The sequence below is a fragment of the Phocoena sinus genome, chromosome 14, assembly GCF_008692025.1.
Source record: "Phocoena sinus isolate mPhoSin1 chromosome 14, mPhoSin1.pri, whole genome shotgun sequence".
In the NCBI taxonomy this organism is placed as follows: Eukaryota; Metazoa; Chordata; class Mammalia; order Artiodactyla; family Phocoenidae; genus Phocoena; species Phocoena sinus.
Genome location: NC_045776.1, coordinates 54,828,556 through 54,843,410, shown reverse-complemented (window position 1 = coordinate 54,843,410; position 14,855 = coordinate 54,828,556). Strand labels below are relative to the sequence as shown.

Genomic DNA, 14,855 nt, shown 5'->3' with positions numbered 1-14,855 from the left:
AATTGCTGAGAAATCATATATGGTTCTAAAAGATTTACTCTTTTCCTTAGCTGTAGTCTGCCCTTTGGTCCAATAATTTAAATATTTTTCCACTCCTGAGAACATTTTGACTTCTGAGGTCTTTGTCAGAGAGCTCTTCCAAGTATGGTCTATTACTATACCATAAGCCCTCACCCTGGCCACCTTAATTAAGATCATAGCTGAGACACTCTGTACTTTGACTTTGATCTCCATATTTGTTTCTAGAACTGCTTTCCAACACAGTGGTCACTAACCACATGTGACTATTTAAATGTAAATTAAAAACTCAGTTATATTAGACACATTTTAAGTGCTCAATAGTCACATGTGACCTAGTGTCCTTATTGGACAGCACAGAGAGTGCATTTCCATCATCACAGAAAATTCTACTGGATAGCACTGTTACAGAAAAATAATCCTAGGGTATAGTGTTCTCTCTAGATTCAAAAGAAAACATATTAATGAAAAGCTGAATATCTAAATACCAGATAATTGTTTATTGTGGTCATTAAAAAAAATGGTTTAAAAAAAGGTAATATACTTAAAACTCGAAACAAAAATGGTGGGTATGCCAAAACATGACAATTTAAGATACATTAAACTAAAAAACAAGGTGTATATTCACTACGACTACAAGATGTATGTAGATAAATGTGAAAGAGAAGTTATGATGCCTATTATTTGAGCAGGCACATATAAACCTAGGATAAAAAGATACAGGGACTTGGGAAAACTGGCTGTTTCTTCAATATGGGATTAGCTTCAGCAATGCCTTTCAGGACAGTAAAGATAAAAACCAGGGTTGCAGGGCAATCAAGAAATTGTACACTTAAGGAGGATCTAGAAAGACACAAAATATTCTGGCATATTGGACCTACTCAGGAAATCTAAAATAAACTATTCGAGGATCTACTTGGCACCACACATTTTTATGTGTATTCTCATTAAATGCTCATAACAACCCTTTAATTAAATTCTAGTTTGAGACAATTTACTATCAAACCACTATGGACTTTTCTCCTAACCTCGGCTTTTAATCTCCAACTATGATTAAACTCCTATCACCTACCCTTTCCTGTTTTCAGAGGGAGCAGTATCCATTTTTGTTTTTTCTAAGAATAATCTTACAACATGTGATCTAGGTTCTATCTCTTCCTAGCTCCTGCACATCATTCCTTTGGTTTCACTCATTGGCTTACACTCGTTTGCCTTCTTCCTCTGTCTACAGACAGGCTTGAATCTCTAAAGAAATGCTCTTTGGTCCTGCCTTCCCTTCAAGCCTCTCCTCACTGCCCAACAGCCCCTGCTGGTAAACAGAATAACCACTATTTGAATACCTACTGTGTGCCAGACCCATTTAGCTTTAGTGTTTCTATTTTCACAACAAATGTGGAGGGTATTGTCCCTGTTAAACAGGTGAGGAAACTGACACTTAGGGATGGGCCACCTGCCCAAGGACACAAAGCTCATCAAATAACAGGCATTATTCACTCAACCACGTCTGGCTCTAAAACCCATACTGCTCCTAATCACAAAAATGCTGCTTTATATATTAATAGATTATGTTCCTATTACGAGCCAGAGCATTACTTCAATTTTACAAATGAATAGAGGTCGAGCGAGGTTAAATAACTTTCTTAAGGTTATAAAGCCATGATGTAGCACGAATGAGATTAAAATGCAGCTGGCCTGACCCCCAAACCCAGGCATTGTCCGTGTCTCCTGCTACACTACAGATTCTGCACTCAAAACTACCTTAACAGCTCTGGCAGAAGTGACCGACTTGCCAAATCCAGTGGCCTCATTTAAATTTTCCTGTGTTCGATTTTTCTGTGGTTTAACACTACTAACTTCCTCACTCTTGAAATTATTCACTTGGTTTCCATAACACTGTTGTGGCTCTATCTACTAAGCTCTTTTACCATCTTCTATCTGATCCTTCTTACAACTTGCCTGCACTTCTCAAAGTCTAGTACATCTCTTGCTGTCCTTTCCCCCCTCATACTTCGTAAAAAAAAAATAGTTGCCTTTCCTTTCCAGAATTTGCTTTTACTTGTCTCATATAGTCTGGCCTGCTCCCTTTTGTCCCAGTAGCACTCATAAATTCCCACTCTCGTGCAGTCATAGAGGCTCCTTGATCAAATAAAATTTGGGCCCTGGAGTCCAAATGATAATGTAATCATAAGCAGGTGGGTAAGGAGGCTGCCCCCATTAGGCTGGTTTTGAAATGGTTTGTTTCAAGTCTGGCTTTCATTGTGGAGACCAGTTTTTCTATCAAATGCACTGTTGGAGTAGATGCTTTAGCTTTTTACTGTCAATCAGCTTTACTTAAGCAAAGCCTACTTACTACATAGAGAATGCTATCACTAAATGAGCAGACATTTCATTCAGAAGAGACTATCCACCGTTTCTAATGGTGGCTGGTTCTTTGAGCAGTTATCAGAAATGGAAGTGGAGATACTGCAAGAGATAATTTTAGTAGATGAGGCTACCTTTTTTTCATTACGGCAACAATGTTATTTGTTCTTGACTGGAAATTTGTTAACAAAGCAGAAGTTATTTTTTTTTTAGTTGAAATGTAAATTTAGTCCAACAATTTCAGCATCATGGCTATACCCTGGAAAAAGTACTTTGCTTAAACCACTGAACAAAATTCAGGAACACATTAAAGGCAGAGTTAAGGCAGGTGCTAAGATTCTAATCTTTTTTTTTTTTTGCGGTACGCGGGCCTCTCACTGTTGTGGCCTCTCCCGTTGCGGAGCACAGGCTCCGGACGCGCAGGCTCAGCGGCCATGGCTCACGGGCCCAGCCGCTCCGCGGCATGTGGGATCTTCCCGGACCGGGGCACAAACCCGTGTCCCCTGCATCGGCAGGCGGACTCTCAACCACTGCACCACCAGGGAAGCCCAAGATTCTAATCTTGAAAGGGCCAAGAGCAGCCTTGTTACTAGTCCTACTCCTATTTTAAGCTGGTCTCCTGAGGTTAAAGAATCTAGCTCACCTATCCTGTTGAGTGTAAAGGTCTGCTGCCCTGAAGGCATTCAGTAATTGCATATTCAACGAGGTAATAGTTTTGTCCAAGGACAGTCTTGTTAATAGTAGTATAAAACATAAAGTTATAGTAATTATCAATTATTCATCTTCACAGGTTAATTGTCAACCCTCTTCACCCAACTTTCCCCCCCACTGTTTCAAGATCTTTCTTAAACTTATGAATCCTTGAGAGTCAGATTTTTGAAGCCCAAAGTGAATGAAACTGTCTACCATTTCCTGATTAACTCTTAAAACAGTCCTGCATTCCTGCAAATAGCAGAAGTTATTTTTAGGATTGAAATAATGACCTCACTTTCCCAGGCATGTAGCTTCAGCTGTTCTGACCACGGGCAGTTCAGGAATGTCAAACATTCACAAATGAACTCATGTGAATCTCTGCATAAATAAACACAGTACTTCAATGAGGACTGTGTGATAAAAAGAAACTATATACAAAAAAACCCAAAACAAACCAACAAAAACCATATTGTGTTTCCAACACTTTGAAATACAATACAAAAAATCGGCCTTTTTGGTAGAGCATTCCATAGAAACTTTGGGGCTAAAATTGTTTTAAAAATTAGGACAAATTAAAATTACACTCAGTGGCCTGGTCTAACTTTAAATGACAAGAAGTTATGTACAAAAGATTAGAACAGATATGGGGTGATGTTGGCAGGTATGTTAAACTTTAGGATTTAAAGCTACCAAAGCTATCATATACATGTAAATTTTACAGGAAATTATTTTTAAAATTGGAAGGCAAAGTGCAGGAAACTCAATAAAGGCAGTTAAAATTGGATTTCTTTAAAAAGGGGGAAGAATGAATAGTAAAGGAATAGGATTGTTAGGAAAACTGGCAGGAGTAAGGGGGAGGTCTAACAACCATATTATTTTCTAGGATTTGCCTCACTACCATTCTTTCTTTATTTTTGGCTGCGCCTCACGCGCGTCTTGTGGGATCTTAGTTCCCTGACCAGGGATTGAACCCAGGCCCTTGGCAATGAAAGTGCAGGCGGAGTCCTAACTACTGGACCGCCAGGGATTTCCCACTACCTTTCTTTAGAAGTTACAACCAAGGGCTTCCCTAGTGGTGCAGTGGTTAAGAATCCACCTGCCAATGCAGGAGATACGGGTTCAAGCCCTGGTCGGGGAAGATCCCACATGCTGCGGGGCAGCTAAGCCTGTGCGCCACAACTACTGAGCCTGTGCTCTAGAGCCTTCGAGCCATAGCTACTGAAGCCCGTGTGCCTAGAGCCCATGCTCTGCAACAAGAGAAGCCACTGCAATGAGAAGCCCACGCACAGCAACGAAGACCCAACGCAGGCAAAAATAAATAAATAATTAATTACAACCAAGACCAACAAAGCCAATTTGGGTAAATAAAGAAATTTTAAACAAGTAAGTTTCTATTATAAAGTTTAATTACGGTTCAGAAAAAATTGAGTGAATAACTTTCTCTGAAAAAATATATCGACTCTTTGTAGACTGCAGTTATTGGGGGAGGGGAAGGTAGGGGTAAGTTAAACTGCCCTATTTTCTATTCTGAAAATGACAAAAAGTCCCATTTCCAGTCTGATTATAGAGATGCAAGTGCCCCAAATGGTTGAGAATAAATACAACAAGAAAGGCAAAAGCTGTAAAGCTAAGGGCATGCAATTAGGCTCTAAGAGAAAGTCTCAGAAATACCCAAAGTAGCAACAAGGAAAGTTTGGCTGGAATTTGAAGTTCTTTTCAGTCATCTTTGTCTTTTGCTCCATGTTTAAGGATGCGTGTGAACTCAATGTAATTGAAATTCCCCTTTTTGTCGATAGGTGCTTCTCTGTACAGCTCGTCCACTTCCTCATCTGTAAACCGATCTCCCATTGTGGTCAGCAGCTCTCGCAGGTAATCCTCCTGAATGGTGCCTAAAGAGAAAAGAACCAGGGATCAGAAGACACACTACTCTGAGGAGTAATTGCAAGGGGCATCTACACTTGACTAAGCATGGGCTATATGTTAAGAACTAGAAGCATGCAAATGTATGAAATATGAGGTCCTGACATGCTGCAGTCAGCAGACAGCTGCCTAGAAAATGCCCTGTTGCTTAGTGACATTAACCTGCTCTGCTCTACTGACCTCACCCGACATCCATCTCCTGATCTCAGTAACAGTGGCTAAGCCTATGCCTAACCACAAGCCATGAAGTATGATTAAGGAATCTAAGCCTCATGGTTCCTTCAAGTAGCACGGTCACACTTATTCTACGAGTAAATATACTAAAATCATCATAAACGTCAATAAAGTGCTTCAGTGGAAAGAACACTGAAGTCTTGAGGTCCAGTTTTAACAAGCTATGTTACTTCAGGCATTTCACTTTACCTCCTTCTTTTTCTTTATATGTAAAATGATTAAAAAAATTTTTTTAAACAAATCTAATTTTAGATTCAGTAACAAATATGTTCAGGCCCAGGATGTGCAAAAACACTGAGTAGATATTTGAGCATTAACTATGTTGCAGACACTGGGATAGGCACTGGGGCTATAGTGGTGAGCTGAGAGGAAGGCTTTCTACTCTGGACTTGTGAAAGCAGGGTTCTCATAAAGCCTGACTGCACATAAGAATCATCCAGGGAGCTCAAAACAAAACAACCCCAGAGGCCACCCTTGATTTATTATCTGTTACTGATATTTTAAAAAGGCTCCCCAAGTAAATCCCATGAGCTATCATGATTGAGACCCACTAATGCAGTGATCCAAAGGTAATAAATGACCATTCAAGCACAGAAATTTTGAAATTCATAAAGTAAAAAAAGAAAAATCTGACAACTTCCTTGTATGTGAAATGAAGCTAAAACATTGATAATATATTTCCTATGAGTTTAAAGTGTAAGGTCAGTTCACAAAAGAAACTCTAGATTTATGGATTGTTTTTGCTAATTCAATCCTAGATTAAAAAAAAAAAGTTCTCCAAATCTTAAGACTTTTAGCTTGTAGAAATAAATCCTCATCTCCAGCCAAGTCATTCAACTATCATGTAAAATCATCATCGACTATGTGCAAGGGACTGTGGTAGGAGCTGGGAGGGGTTACAAAGATGGGAATGGAATGCTGGTGAAGACACAGCTATTACCCTGGGAGCAGGGAGAGACTGTGATGATTAGAAATAAGCACACGGGCTTCCCTGGTGGCGCAGTGGTTGAGTCCACCTGCCGATGCAGGGGACACGGGTTCGTGCCCCGGTCCAGGAAGATCCCACATGCCGCGGAGCGGCTGGGCCCGTGAGCCATGGCCGCTGAGCCTGAGCATCCAGAGCCTGTGCTCCGCAACGGGAGAGGCCACAACAGTAAGAGGCCCGCGTATAGCAAAAAAAAAAAAAAAAAAAAAAGAAATAAGCACACAACTAAAGTAGAAGCTCAGGTGGAGTATGTGCCAGTAGAGACGTACATAAAATACTTTGGAGGGGGAAAGGGAGAACTTTTAAGTTTTCCCAGAGGTCAGGAGAAAATAGTATGAAAACACAGGTAAGGCTCTATAAAGAATGTGACCATTGAGATGACTTTGAAGAATAAATAAGACACTTTACTCTTTTATGGTTTTATTCCCTTCCACTAAAAAAGTAATACCCATTGACTGTAAAAAATTCAATCAATACACAAATGTTTTTAGCAGGAAAAAGGTCTCTTCTGCCTGCCCCTTCCCTACCCCTTCCAGAAATAACTGTTCAGAGTCTTGATTTCAAGGGGAAGGAGGAAGGAGGTGGTATAAGGAGGAAAGGCAGAGGCAGAAATGGTGGAGGTAAGTCAGGGCAACAACGCATGGAGGAGTCTGGAAGGTTGTTAGGAAGAGTTGAGGGTGGTCTACTTGAACAGGCCAAATGAGGCCCTATCGTGCAGAGTCTTGAAAGCCAGAGTGGGGAGACTATGCTTCCATGCCCAAACTATGCTTGGACTGTGTAACCAGAGGGTGTGCCTTCCTTCTCAAAAACTTGCTATGTGAGTTACCCCCTTATCGGGCATGTATTTAGTTAACCTTTTGGGTGTCTTTGAGAGTTCACTCTATGCAGGCAGTAAGCTACTATCTCATTTCCTCATTTAATCCTCACAACAACCCTGAGGTAGGTAATATTACTGTCCATCTTACAAATAAGAAAACAGAGGCTTAGAGAAGTTCAGTAACTCGCCTGAAATCACACAGCTATTATGCAGAATAGGATTATGAAACCGGGGCACCTGATTCCAGAGGGAGAGGTTAGATACCAGATCTAAACACTCTCAGAGCTGAGAGGTACCTGATAAACAAACATAGGATTGTACTGGTATCACCGCCTACAGCAATTTAAACTTTTTCCAAGATTGCTCCAGTAAAAGATATTGGTTTGACACACATTTATTGAGTGTCTGACCCTTGTGGAATTATTCTAGTAAAGGAGGAACATAAGTTTCCTAAAGAAGTTTCAAATATACCTATTAAATTGTAAATTAAATATTTAAGGGCAGAGGCAGAGAAGTGAGTGACTAACAAGCCATAGGCAAAACCTGTCCCCCCAAATCCCCCAAACCTCAGGTATGGTATAAACCTGAGGGTATTATATGTCATCATATTTCAAGTTATTATATATTTTAGTTGCCATAACCAAAAATTAAATCACTTGGTAATTAAAGGTTACCTCAGACTTACCAGTTGCTTCTTCATCAAAGCAAGCAAAAGCATTTCTGATGACATCTTCTGGATCGGTGCCATTTAACTTTTCACCAAACATCGTGAGAAACATGGTAAAATTTATGGGACCTGGAGCCTCATTCATCATGGCATCCAGATACTCATCAGTTGGATTTTTCCCTAAACAAAAAAGAGGGTCATAATTTTAAGAGGGTGATAATTACACCACAAAACGCATCAACAATTCATCATGGTAAACATTTGGACAAGAAAGACGGTCATTTAAACAGTTTGCTATTTGCATTCAAGATAGCAAAACTATTCGGAAAAAAGTCTTCTCAATGAATAGGATCCGTATTAAGAGTCTGGAGACTGTGTGCTGTTCCACTGGATGTCAGGAGGAATAACACTGCTCTCACAATCAAGATCAGTGTTTGCAGTGCATGCACGTACACGGCTGGCCCCCAGCCTAACCCTGAAACTTGGCCAGAAATCTGCAGGTGTTCCGGGGACCATGCTTTGGGAAACAATGCTCCAGACTTCGAATCTTAGTGAACTGTAACATCATTAGATTGGCTTCACAAAGCTTCATTAGATTGGCTTAAGAAATAAATATAAAAGGTGTTATAGAAATTCTATTTGATTTATTAATGTTAAAACTGATCATTACCCAGGGAGGCAAGCATATCATGCAAGTCTTCCTTGTCGATGAAACCATCTCTGTTCTGATCGATCATGTTGAAGGCCTCCTTGAACTCCTGAATCTGTGACTGGTCAAACATGGCAAACACATTGGAGGTTGCGCGCTGGGGGCGCTTCTTGGTGGTCTTGGTCTTTGCTCTTTTGCTCGACATGGTGGCGGTTAAATCCTAACAAATAAGGGAAATACAAGAAATAACAAAAAGTAAACTGAACCAACCTTCCTGATACGTTTGAGCCACTTAGAGATGTGTCTAAAGACTATTCCACAGGATAGTATCACTTGGCAAAAATCTCTCTCAACTAATCAATACCATTATGCAGAGAATCAATCTACAAAAAGAAAAACCAGACTCATGCTTTGAGTTCACTCATCCTTAGTAGTTGTGACGAAACTACGACCAACATTAATTCAAAGCTCAGAGCATTATCAACAAGATTTCCTGTCCCCAGTACTACTGGACAGCTGATTAAGGACCAATAACCCATCTACTAGCTTAATAACAATACAGAAAACAAGAAACAAAAAATGTTGGGTTCCGTACATCAGTGCTATGGAGTACTGAGGGACACTAACTCATCTTCAACAGGTCTATCCTTCTGCAGCCCTAGCTGAAACCAGCCTCCCATTCTAAGGTGGACAGAAAGAAGGAAGGAGGATTAACTGATGGGACAGGTCTTCATCTCCTAATCTTGCTGCCAAATACCATTCTTCCACTTGCAACTAACATTTCTTATCGCACCCTCACTCCTGGAATCAAAGTACTTCAGGAAAGATATCTGTTAAAAGGCTAACTGAAAAAGTATAGAAAACTCCAAAGGTAATTCATCAATAATTAAGTTCTGTAAATATTTCCACTCTATCCTAACCAATTTGTTGCACAGAGCTAAGCTAAATCACTTGAAGTGACTAAGTCCTCGAAACAAAAACCAGAGCACAATAAAAATTTTTAAAGCACTTTAGTTTTTAAAAAGTTTTAGAAAGCATTTTAAGAGGTACAGAAACTACCTTTGCTCTCTAATCTAAATTTATTCCTGTAAAATTTAAGTTAAAAATAATGTTTAATAATACCTAAGATGAAGAGGTAATTTTCCTTTCAACACAATCTTTAATACTATAAAAGTTTGAAGTTAAAAATCCCACAGTCATCAGATAATAAAATTTTACCATACCATCTTTCAGAGCTGAGGTGGCAATGGCAGTCTGCAAAACCTCTAACACACAAGACTAAGACACTGTATTCAGTTATATTCTTTGAAGCAGGTCTAAAATAGGCACTACTGATTTCACTCTCTGACCAGGACAACAATTTTAAAGCTTACGTTCTGAAAACAACATTTAACTATGATGTAGCAAAACACTATATGCCCTTACTCTAAAAATAAGTCTGTGGATTGCAAAGAATGAAGTACTACCTAGATGTCAGTACTGCAAAGTGACTTTAGAACACAACGCTCCACGAGTTTAAAAACTTATTACTTACATTCTTTCCTTGATTACACCACATCAGCCAGGCTAAATTCAATTATGGAAATAATTAGAAAAGCTCTGACTCTGCCTCAGATTTTCTTTCTTTTAAGCTAAATCTGTTCTCAGATTTTAGAAGGAAATTCCACAAAGGAGAGTCACAAATTCCAGTCCATTAAATATAGCACTCCTAGGATACACTGGAATGTGTTGCTGGTAAGATATACTCTACGTGACATAGCAGTTATGATATATACTCTTCCCTAGTTTCCAAGTTTCCTTTAATCACCCTTTTATGAATGCATATTTTCACTCTGTAATACTTCTGGACGCAGTAAATCCCACTATTATCTAAACTATATGGAACTGTAATGTCCCCCTCTATTCTAAATGCAGTTTTAAAAACTACAAGGAGTTATAACATATATGTATTATTCTTCCATCTCTTAAATGGACTCCAGGACTTGGGTTAGCGGTTGAGACCCAATGAGTGGCATATATTTACCAGTCCACGTCTCTTTAATATTTTAGGTATGCCCTGTCTTTGCAAAACAAAGCACATCTTTAAAAACAGTCTGTTTTGTCTGACTACATTATATTCCCCTAATGACGCACAAATGTCAGTTATTTTAAAAACAAAGAAACTGATGAAAATTATAGGTCAAATGGTTGATACAACTGATTTTTTTAATCTACAAAACCTCACAGGGCTTCCCTGGTGGCGCAGCAGTTAAGAATCCACCTGCCAATGCAGGGGACATGGGTTTGAGCCCTGGTCTGAGAAGATCCCACATGCCATGGAGCAACTAAGCCCGTGCGCCACAACTACTGATCCTGCACTCTAGAGCCCATGAGCCACAAATACTGAAGCCTGTTCACCTAGAGCCTGTGCTCTGCAACGAGAAGCCACCGCAATGAGAAGCCTGCGCACCATGACGAAGAGTAGCCCCCGCTGGCCACAACTAGAGAAAGCCCGCGCACAGCAACGAAGACCTAACACAGCCAAAAATAAATAAATAAAATTATAAAATACAAAACAAAAAAACTCATAATACTCAATTTGGTGCGGGTCCTCTATACACCTTTTTAAAACTTAGTTTGGATTATAAAGTAACACACACCCACTTCTTGAATTTTGATGTATTTCCTATTTAGCCTTTTTACAGTTGCTTTTTTTTTTAAAATAAATACATTTATTATTTTTGCCAGTGTTGGGTCTTCATTGCTGCGCACGGGCTTTCTCTAGTTGCGGTGAGTGGGGGCTACTCTTCATTGGGTTGAGTGGCTTCTCATCGCGGTGGCTTCTCTTTGTTGCGAAGCCCAGGCTCTAGGTGCGTGGGCTTCAGTAGTTGTGGCATGAGGGCTCAGTAGTTGTGGCCCGTGGGCTCTAGTGTGCAGGCTCAGTAGTTCTGGTGCACGGGCTTAGCTGCTCCACGGCCATGTGAGATCTTCCGGGATCAGAGCTCGAACCCGTGTCTCCTGCACTGGCAGGTGGATTCTTAACCACTGTGCCACCAGGGAAGTCCCCTATTTAGCCTTTTTAAAATCATGCATTCTTTCAATTTGTAAATGCATTCTAACATAGTTTTTAAACATTATAAAGGTTTTTTGGGGGTCAGAACTGACAGTGGTCTCACAGAATTTTTCTTTATCTCATTCGATACTTAACCATCAACCTTTAATATGATCAGCAGAATTACATTCATGTGCATTAAATGTCATGAGTGCTGATTATTATTTAAGAATTAAGAAATGTAAGGTAGGTGTGCTATCTTCAAGGAGCTTAAAATATAGTTGGAGAGGCAACTTTAAAGAAATGAGATGATTGGTTCAACTTATGAAATGAGTCACATAGTTTTCATTCCAGGAGTATGGCTCTCAAGTTAAAACAATGCGTAACAAAAATGAAAAATAACTCAAAGGTGATACATGATTATCAAATATTGTGAGTTCAGAAAAGATCTTTGTTTCTAAAAGATTTGGGCGGGTGGAGAAGACTGAAAAATCCTAAAAGCTACAAGACATCCTTAGAATTAAGAGACTTAAATGTTAGTCTTAGTTCTAACAAATTAGGGTAGTTAATTCTACCAAAAACTGGTAGTATACCGTTGGGCAAGTTACTACATGGGCCTTTACTTTTTCAAGGAGGTTGGATTCTGATCTGTGAGTTTATCTCCCACCAGAAACCCAGATCCTTATAGTGACAGGGAGTTCAGCTTTGCAGTCAGTTATTTCAAAATAAGGAAAGGGTGTTTTTTATTTTCCCCTACCAAACTGAAAGTATGGGTGGAATAAACACTGGCAGAGAGGGAGCCAAATGAGGAACAGTGCTATGATCTGAAGGAGAAGATCATTGATGACAGATACTGTCATTGTCCTCCTTGCTGTGATTCTAGTATGCTGTCCACTTTTACCCTCCCCAAACGAGTCAACCTGTAACCCTCTGCATGTAACAAGCCTTCAGCAAACACACAACTCTCATAAACTAGGGCAAAATAAAACTGAAAATATTTTATTCATCAATGTAACTATTCTTTATTTAGGGTGGGAAGATTGCCATGAAGGCACCTGAGATTTCCGAGTTATGTCCTCACTCATCCTAAGTTATAGTCTAGAGTCTATTTTTTTTTTTTTTTTGCGCGGTACGTGGGACTCTCACTGTTGTGGCCTCTCCCGTTGCAGAGCACAGGCTCTGGACGCGCAGGCTCAGTGGCCATGGCTCACGGGCCCAGCCACTCCGCGGCATGTGGGATCTTCCCGGACCGGGGCACGAACCCGCGTCCCCTGCATTGGCAGGTGGACTCTCAACCACTGCGCCACCAGGGAAGCCCCTAGAGTCTATTTTTGAAGCATTTAATTTAAGATCTTTGGTGTGAAGGGCTATATGTTGTATGGAACTTGAAAACCCACAGACTCGCAGAGCCAACTTCTATTAAATATATAGAAGAGATTCAGTCAAGGAGATTCAGTTTACAGACCTGAAGGAGTATAATCTTGTCTTAATCAGGGAAAGGGAGTGTTGGTGGTAATGAATTTCTAGATTTATCCTTTTAGCTTGATCAAATAGAGAATCATTCAGGGTTATGACAAAAGGAGGGATACAAACTATGTAAGGAAGATGTTAGACTAGATTAAGTGATGGGGGAAATGGAAAATAAAGATCCTCAAAGAGGCTTTCCCCACACATCAAGGGCAACCAGAAGATTTTTCAGAATTTCTAGATACTTTGGTTTCATTTATAAAATGGGATTAATCCATACCAGTATTACATTAGATTACTCTTGTTAGAATCCTAGAGTACAGCATTTGTAGTGGTAATAAATGGAAACTAATCCTAAGACTTTTTCTACAGAACTAACACTCAAATTGATAGTATTCTGGAAATATGATTATATTCTTTAAGGAAAAACTCCCATTTTAGAAAACACTTAATGTGAGAGCACGTAGTATCTGCTTACCAAATCTACCGTCTCATTTAATCAATGCACTTCTTTTTTCAAAGCTAAGTATATGTAATTTTGGGGGGCTAACCACGTCTTTTTAAAAGTACATTTTCAGGCTGGTGCTTCCGTTCCAACTAAAACAAATTTTCAATTCCTACGCAAACTTCCGGTAGAAGGTAGGATTAGTTCCCTTAGACTGCCACACCCAAAAAGTTCTCGGCACTTGACAAAGGCAATTCTTTGTCGTGGTTCACTTGCCAGTAAAGCGTCACTTTTTTAAATAAAAAGCTTTTTCTGGTTAAGTTTTATCAAAAGGCTTCCAGAACATGAAACAAATAGTAGTAATCTTAGGAAATATTCACTTTCTTCACCTTTAGATATAAAACTTTTTGCACTTAAGTTAAAATCTCAACCTAACGCTTATTTCTGTTCCAAAGTTCTGTAAAGAACTGATACACTCTTTGATAAACCTATTCAACTACTTTAAAAGGAAAACACTTTGGGAAATTGACTTAACCCCGAGTTTCCACCCAAGAGTAAGACGGTATTGTATTTTGGAGTTTTTCTGGAGCCGCAAACTAAACCCCGAACTCCTCTTTGTCCAAATATCACTTAAAAATAAAACTCTAATTACAAAAGTGGACACCGAGCTGAGGAAGTTGCTAATTTGAGGTGGTTATTCCCACTAAACGTAGCCACACAGCTGCAACAACAGCTGCAGCGCGGGCGGGGGGGGGGTGAGGGGGGCGAACTGGGCTACAGTTTTTGCGCAAACTCTCTTGAATCGGGCAAGTTTACGTTATAAACTAAACTTAGTCCCAGAGTCAGCTCCGCTGGGCTCGGGTTTCGCAGGCCTGCTGTCGCTCAAGCTCGCGGCGCCAGCAGAGTAAGCCACACTTCCCGAGCTCCTACTTTGGGCAAAGGAGCGAAGTCGGCGTCTGGGCCGCTTCCGGCCGCGGCCTTCGATGTTGGAGCTGGCACTGGGGCTCGAAACCCGGGAACCGGCTGGTACACCTGCCCAGGTGCGCTCCCGGCGCCGGGGGAGCGCCACTGCCCCCCCCAAGCCGTCCCGAGGGGATGCGCCCCGAAATGGGCCTCACGCGCCCGACCGCGAGCACCACTCACCCTGCTCAGCCGCGAGAACCCGAACGCTTCAAGGAACCCCTCGCTGCCCTGACTGCCGCTACAAACTCCCTTCCACTCCCAGAGACGCTGCAAACAACACTTCCGGCCTCCGCTTAGCGGACCGGAAGGAAGCGAGTCACCATTCTCTGCTAACAGTGTGAGCCTGGCTTAATGGAAGGGCGACGGAGCGGGGGAGTTGCCGGTGTGCTCAAAGGGCGCAGTTTTGACCAAGTGCATGGGAAGGACGTGTAAAGCGGAAAACTTAGAACGTAGAAGAAGGTGTAATGGTTCTCCGGGTCTGATGACTGAGTTTTCCTTTTTTTTAATACCTCTTCTTACAATGTAAGCTTTTCTTCCCCCCTTTCCTCTTGGCGAATGGTTGACTCTGTCCTGTGGGTTTGCCCCTCCGCACATTCCAGGGCCCG

The 14,855-nt window shown here is 40.8% G+C and overlaps 2 protein-coding genes across 3 annotated transcripts in view; one reads left to right on the top strand and one right to left on the bottom strand.

Moving 5' to 3' along the window:
• Nucleotides 1–4,456: 4,456 nt before the first annotated feature.
• On the bottom strand, nucleotides 4,457–14,577 carry LOC116765169 (myosin regulatory light polypeptide 9). Of its 2 annotated transcripts, none has more exons than XM_032654461.1 (4): nucleotides 14,431–14,577; nucleotides 8,366–8,564; nucleotides 7,714–7,875; nucleotides 4,457–4,961 (listed from the first exon to the last, which is right to left on the bottom strand). In XM_032654461.1, the coding sequence occupies exons 2-4, from the start codon at nucleotides 8,547–8,549 to the stop codon at nucleotides 4,789–4,791; spliced, it is 519 nt and encodes a 172-aa protein (XP_032510352.1). In that variant the 5' UTR covers nucleotides 8,550–8,564; nucleotides 14,431–14,577; the 3' UTR covers nucleotides 4,457–4,788. The 2 variants fall into 2 exon arrangements, with proteins under 2 accessions (XP_032510352.1, XP_032510351.1); XM_032654460.1 differs by lacking the exon at nucleotides 14,431–14,577 and adding an exon at nucleotides 9,879–9,940.
• A 182-nt stretch (nucleotides 14,578–14,759) lies between these two features.
• Nucleotides 14,760–14,855, top strand: part of MYOM1 (myomesin 1) — a 164,415-nt gene continuing 164,319 nt past the window's right edge. The window contains exon 1 of the mRNA XM_032654458.1: nucleotides 14,760–14,772. The gene's annotated coding sequence lies outside the window, so the exon portion shown is untranslated. The remainder of the gene's footprint in view (nucleotides 14,773–14,855) is intronic.

Excerpts from the sequence above, each read along its gene's own strand:
- LOC116765169 (XM_032654460.1), bottom strand. The coding sequence starts at position 9,902 with ATGTGGTGTAATCAAGGAAAGAAT. Across the intron at positions 8,565-9,878 it reads GGTGTAATCAAGGAAAGAAT|GATTTAACCGCCACCATGTC; the intron begins GTAAGTAATAAG and ends CTTATTTGTTAG. Across the intron at positions 7,876-8,365 it reads TGATATGCTTGCCTCCCTGG|GGAAAAATCCAACTGATGAG; the intron begins GTAATGATCAGT and ends TTTTTTGTTTAG.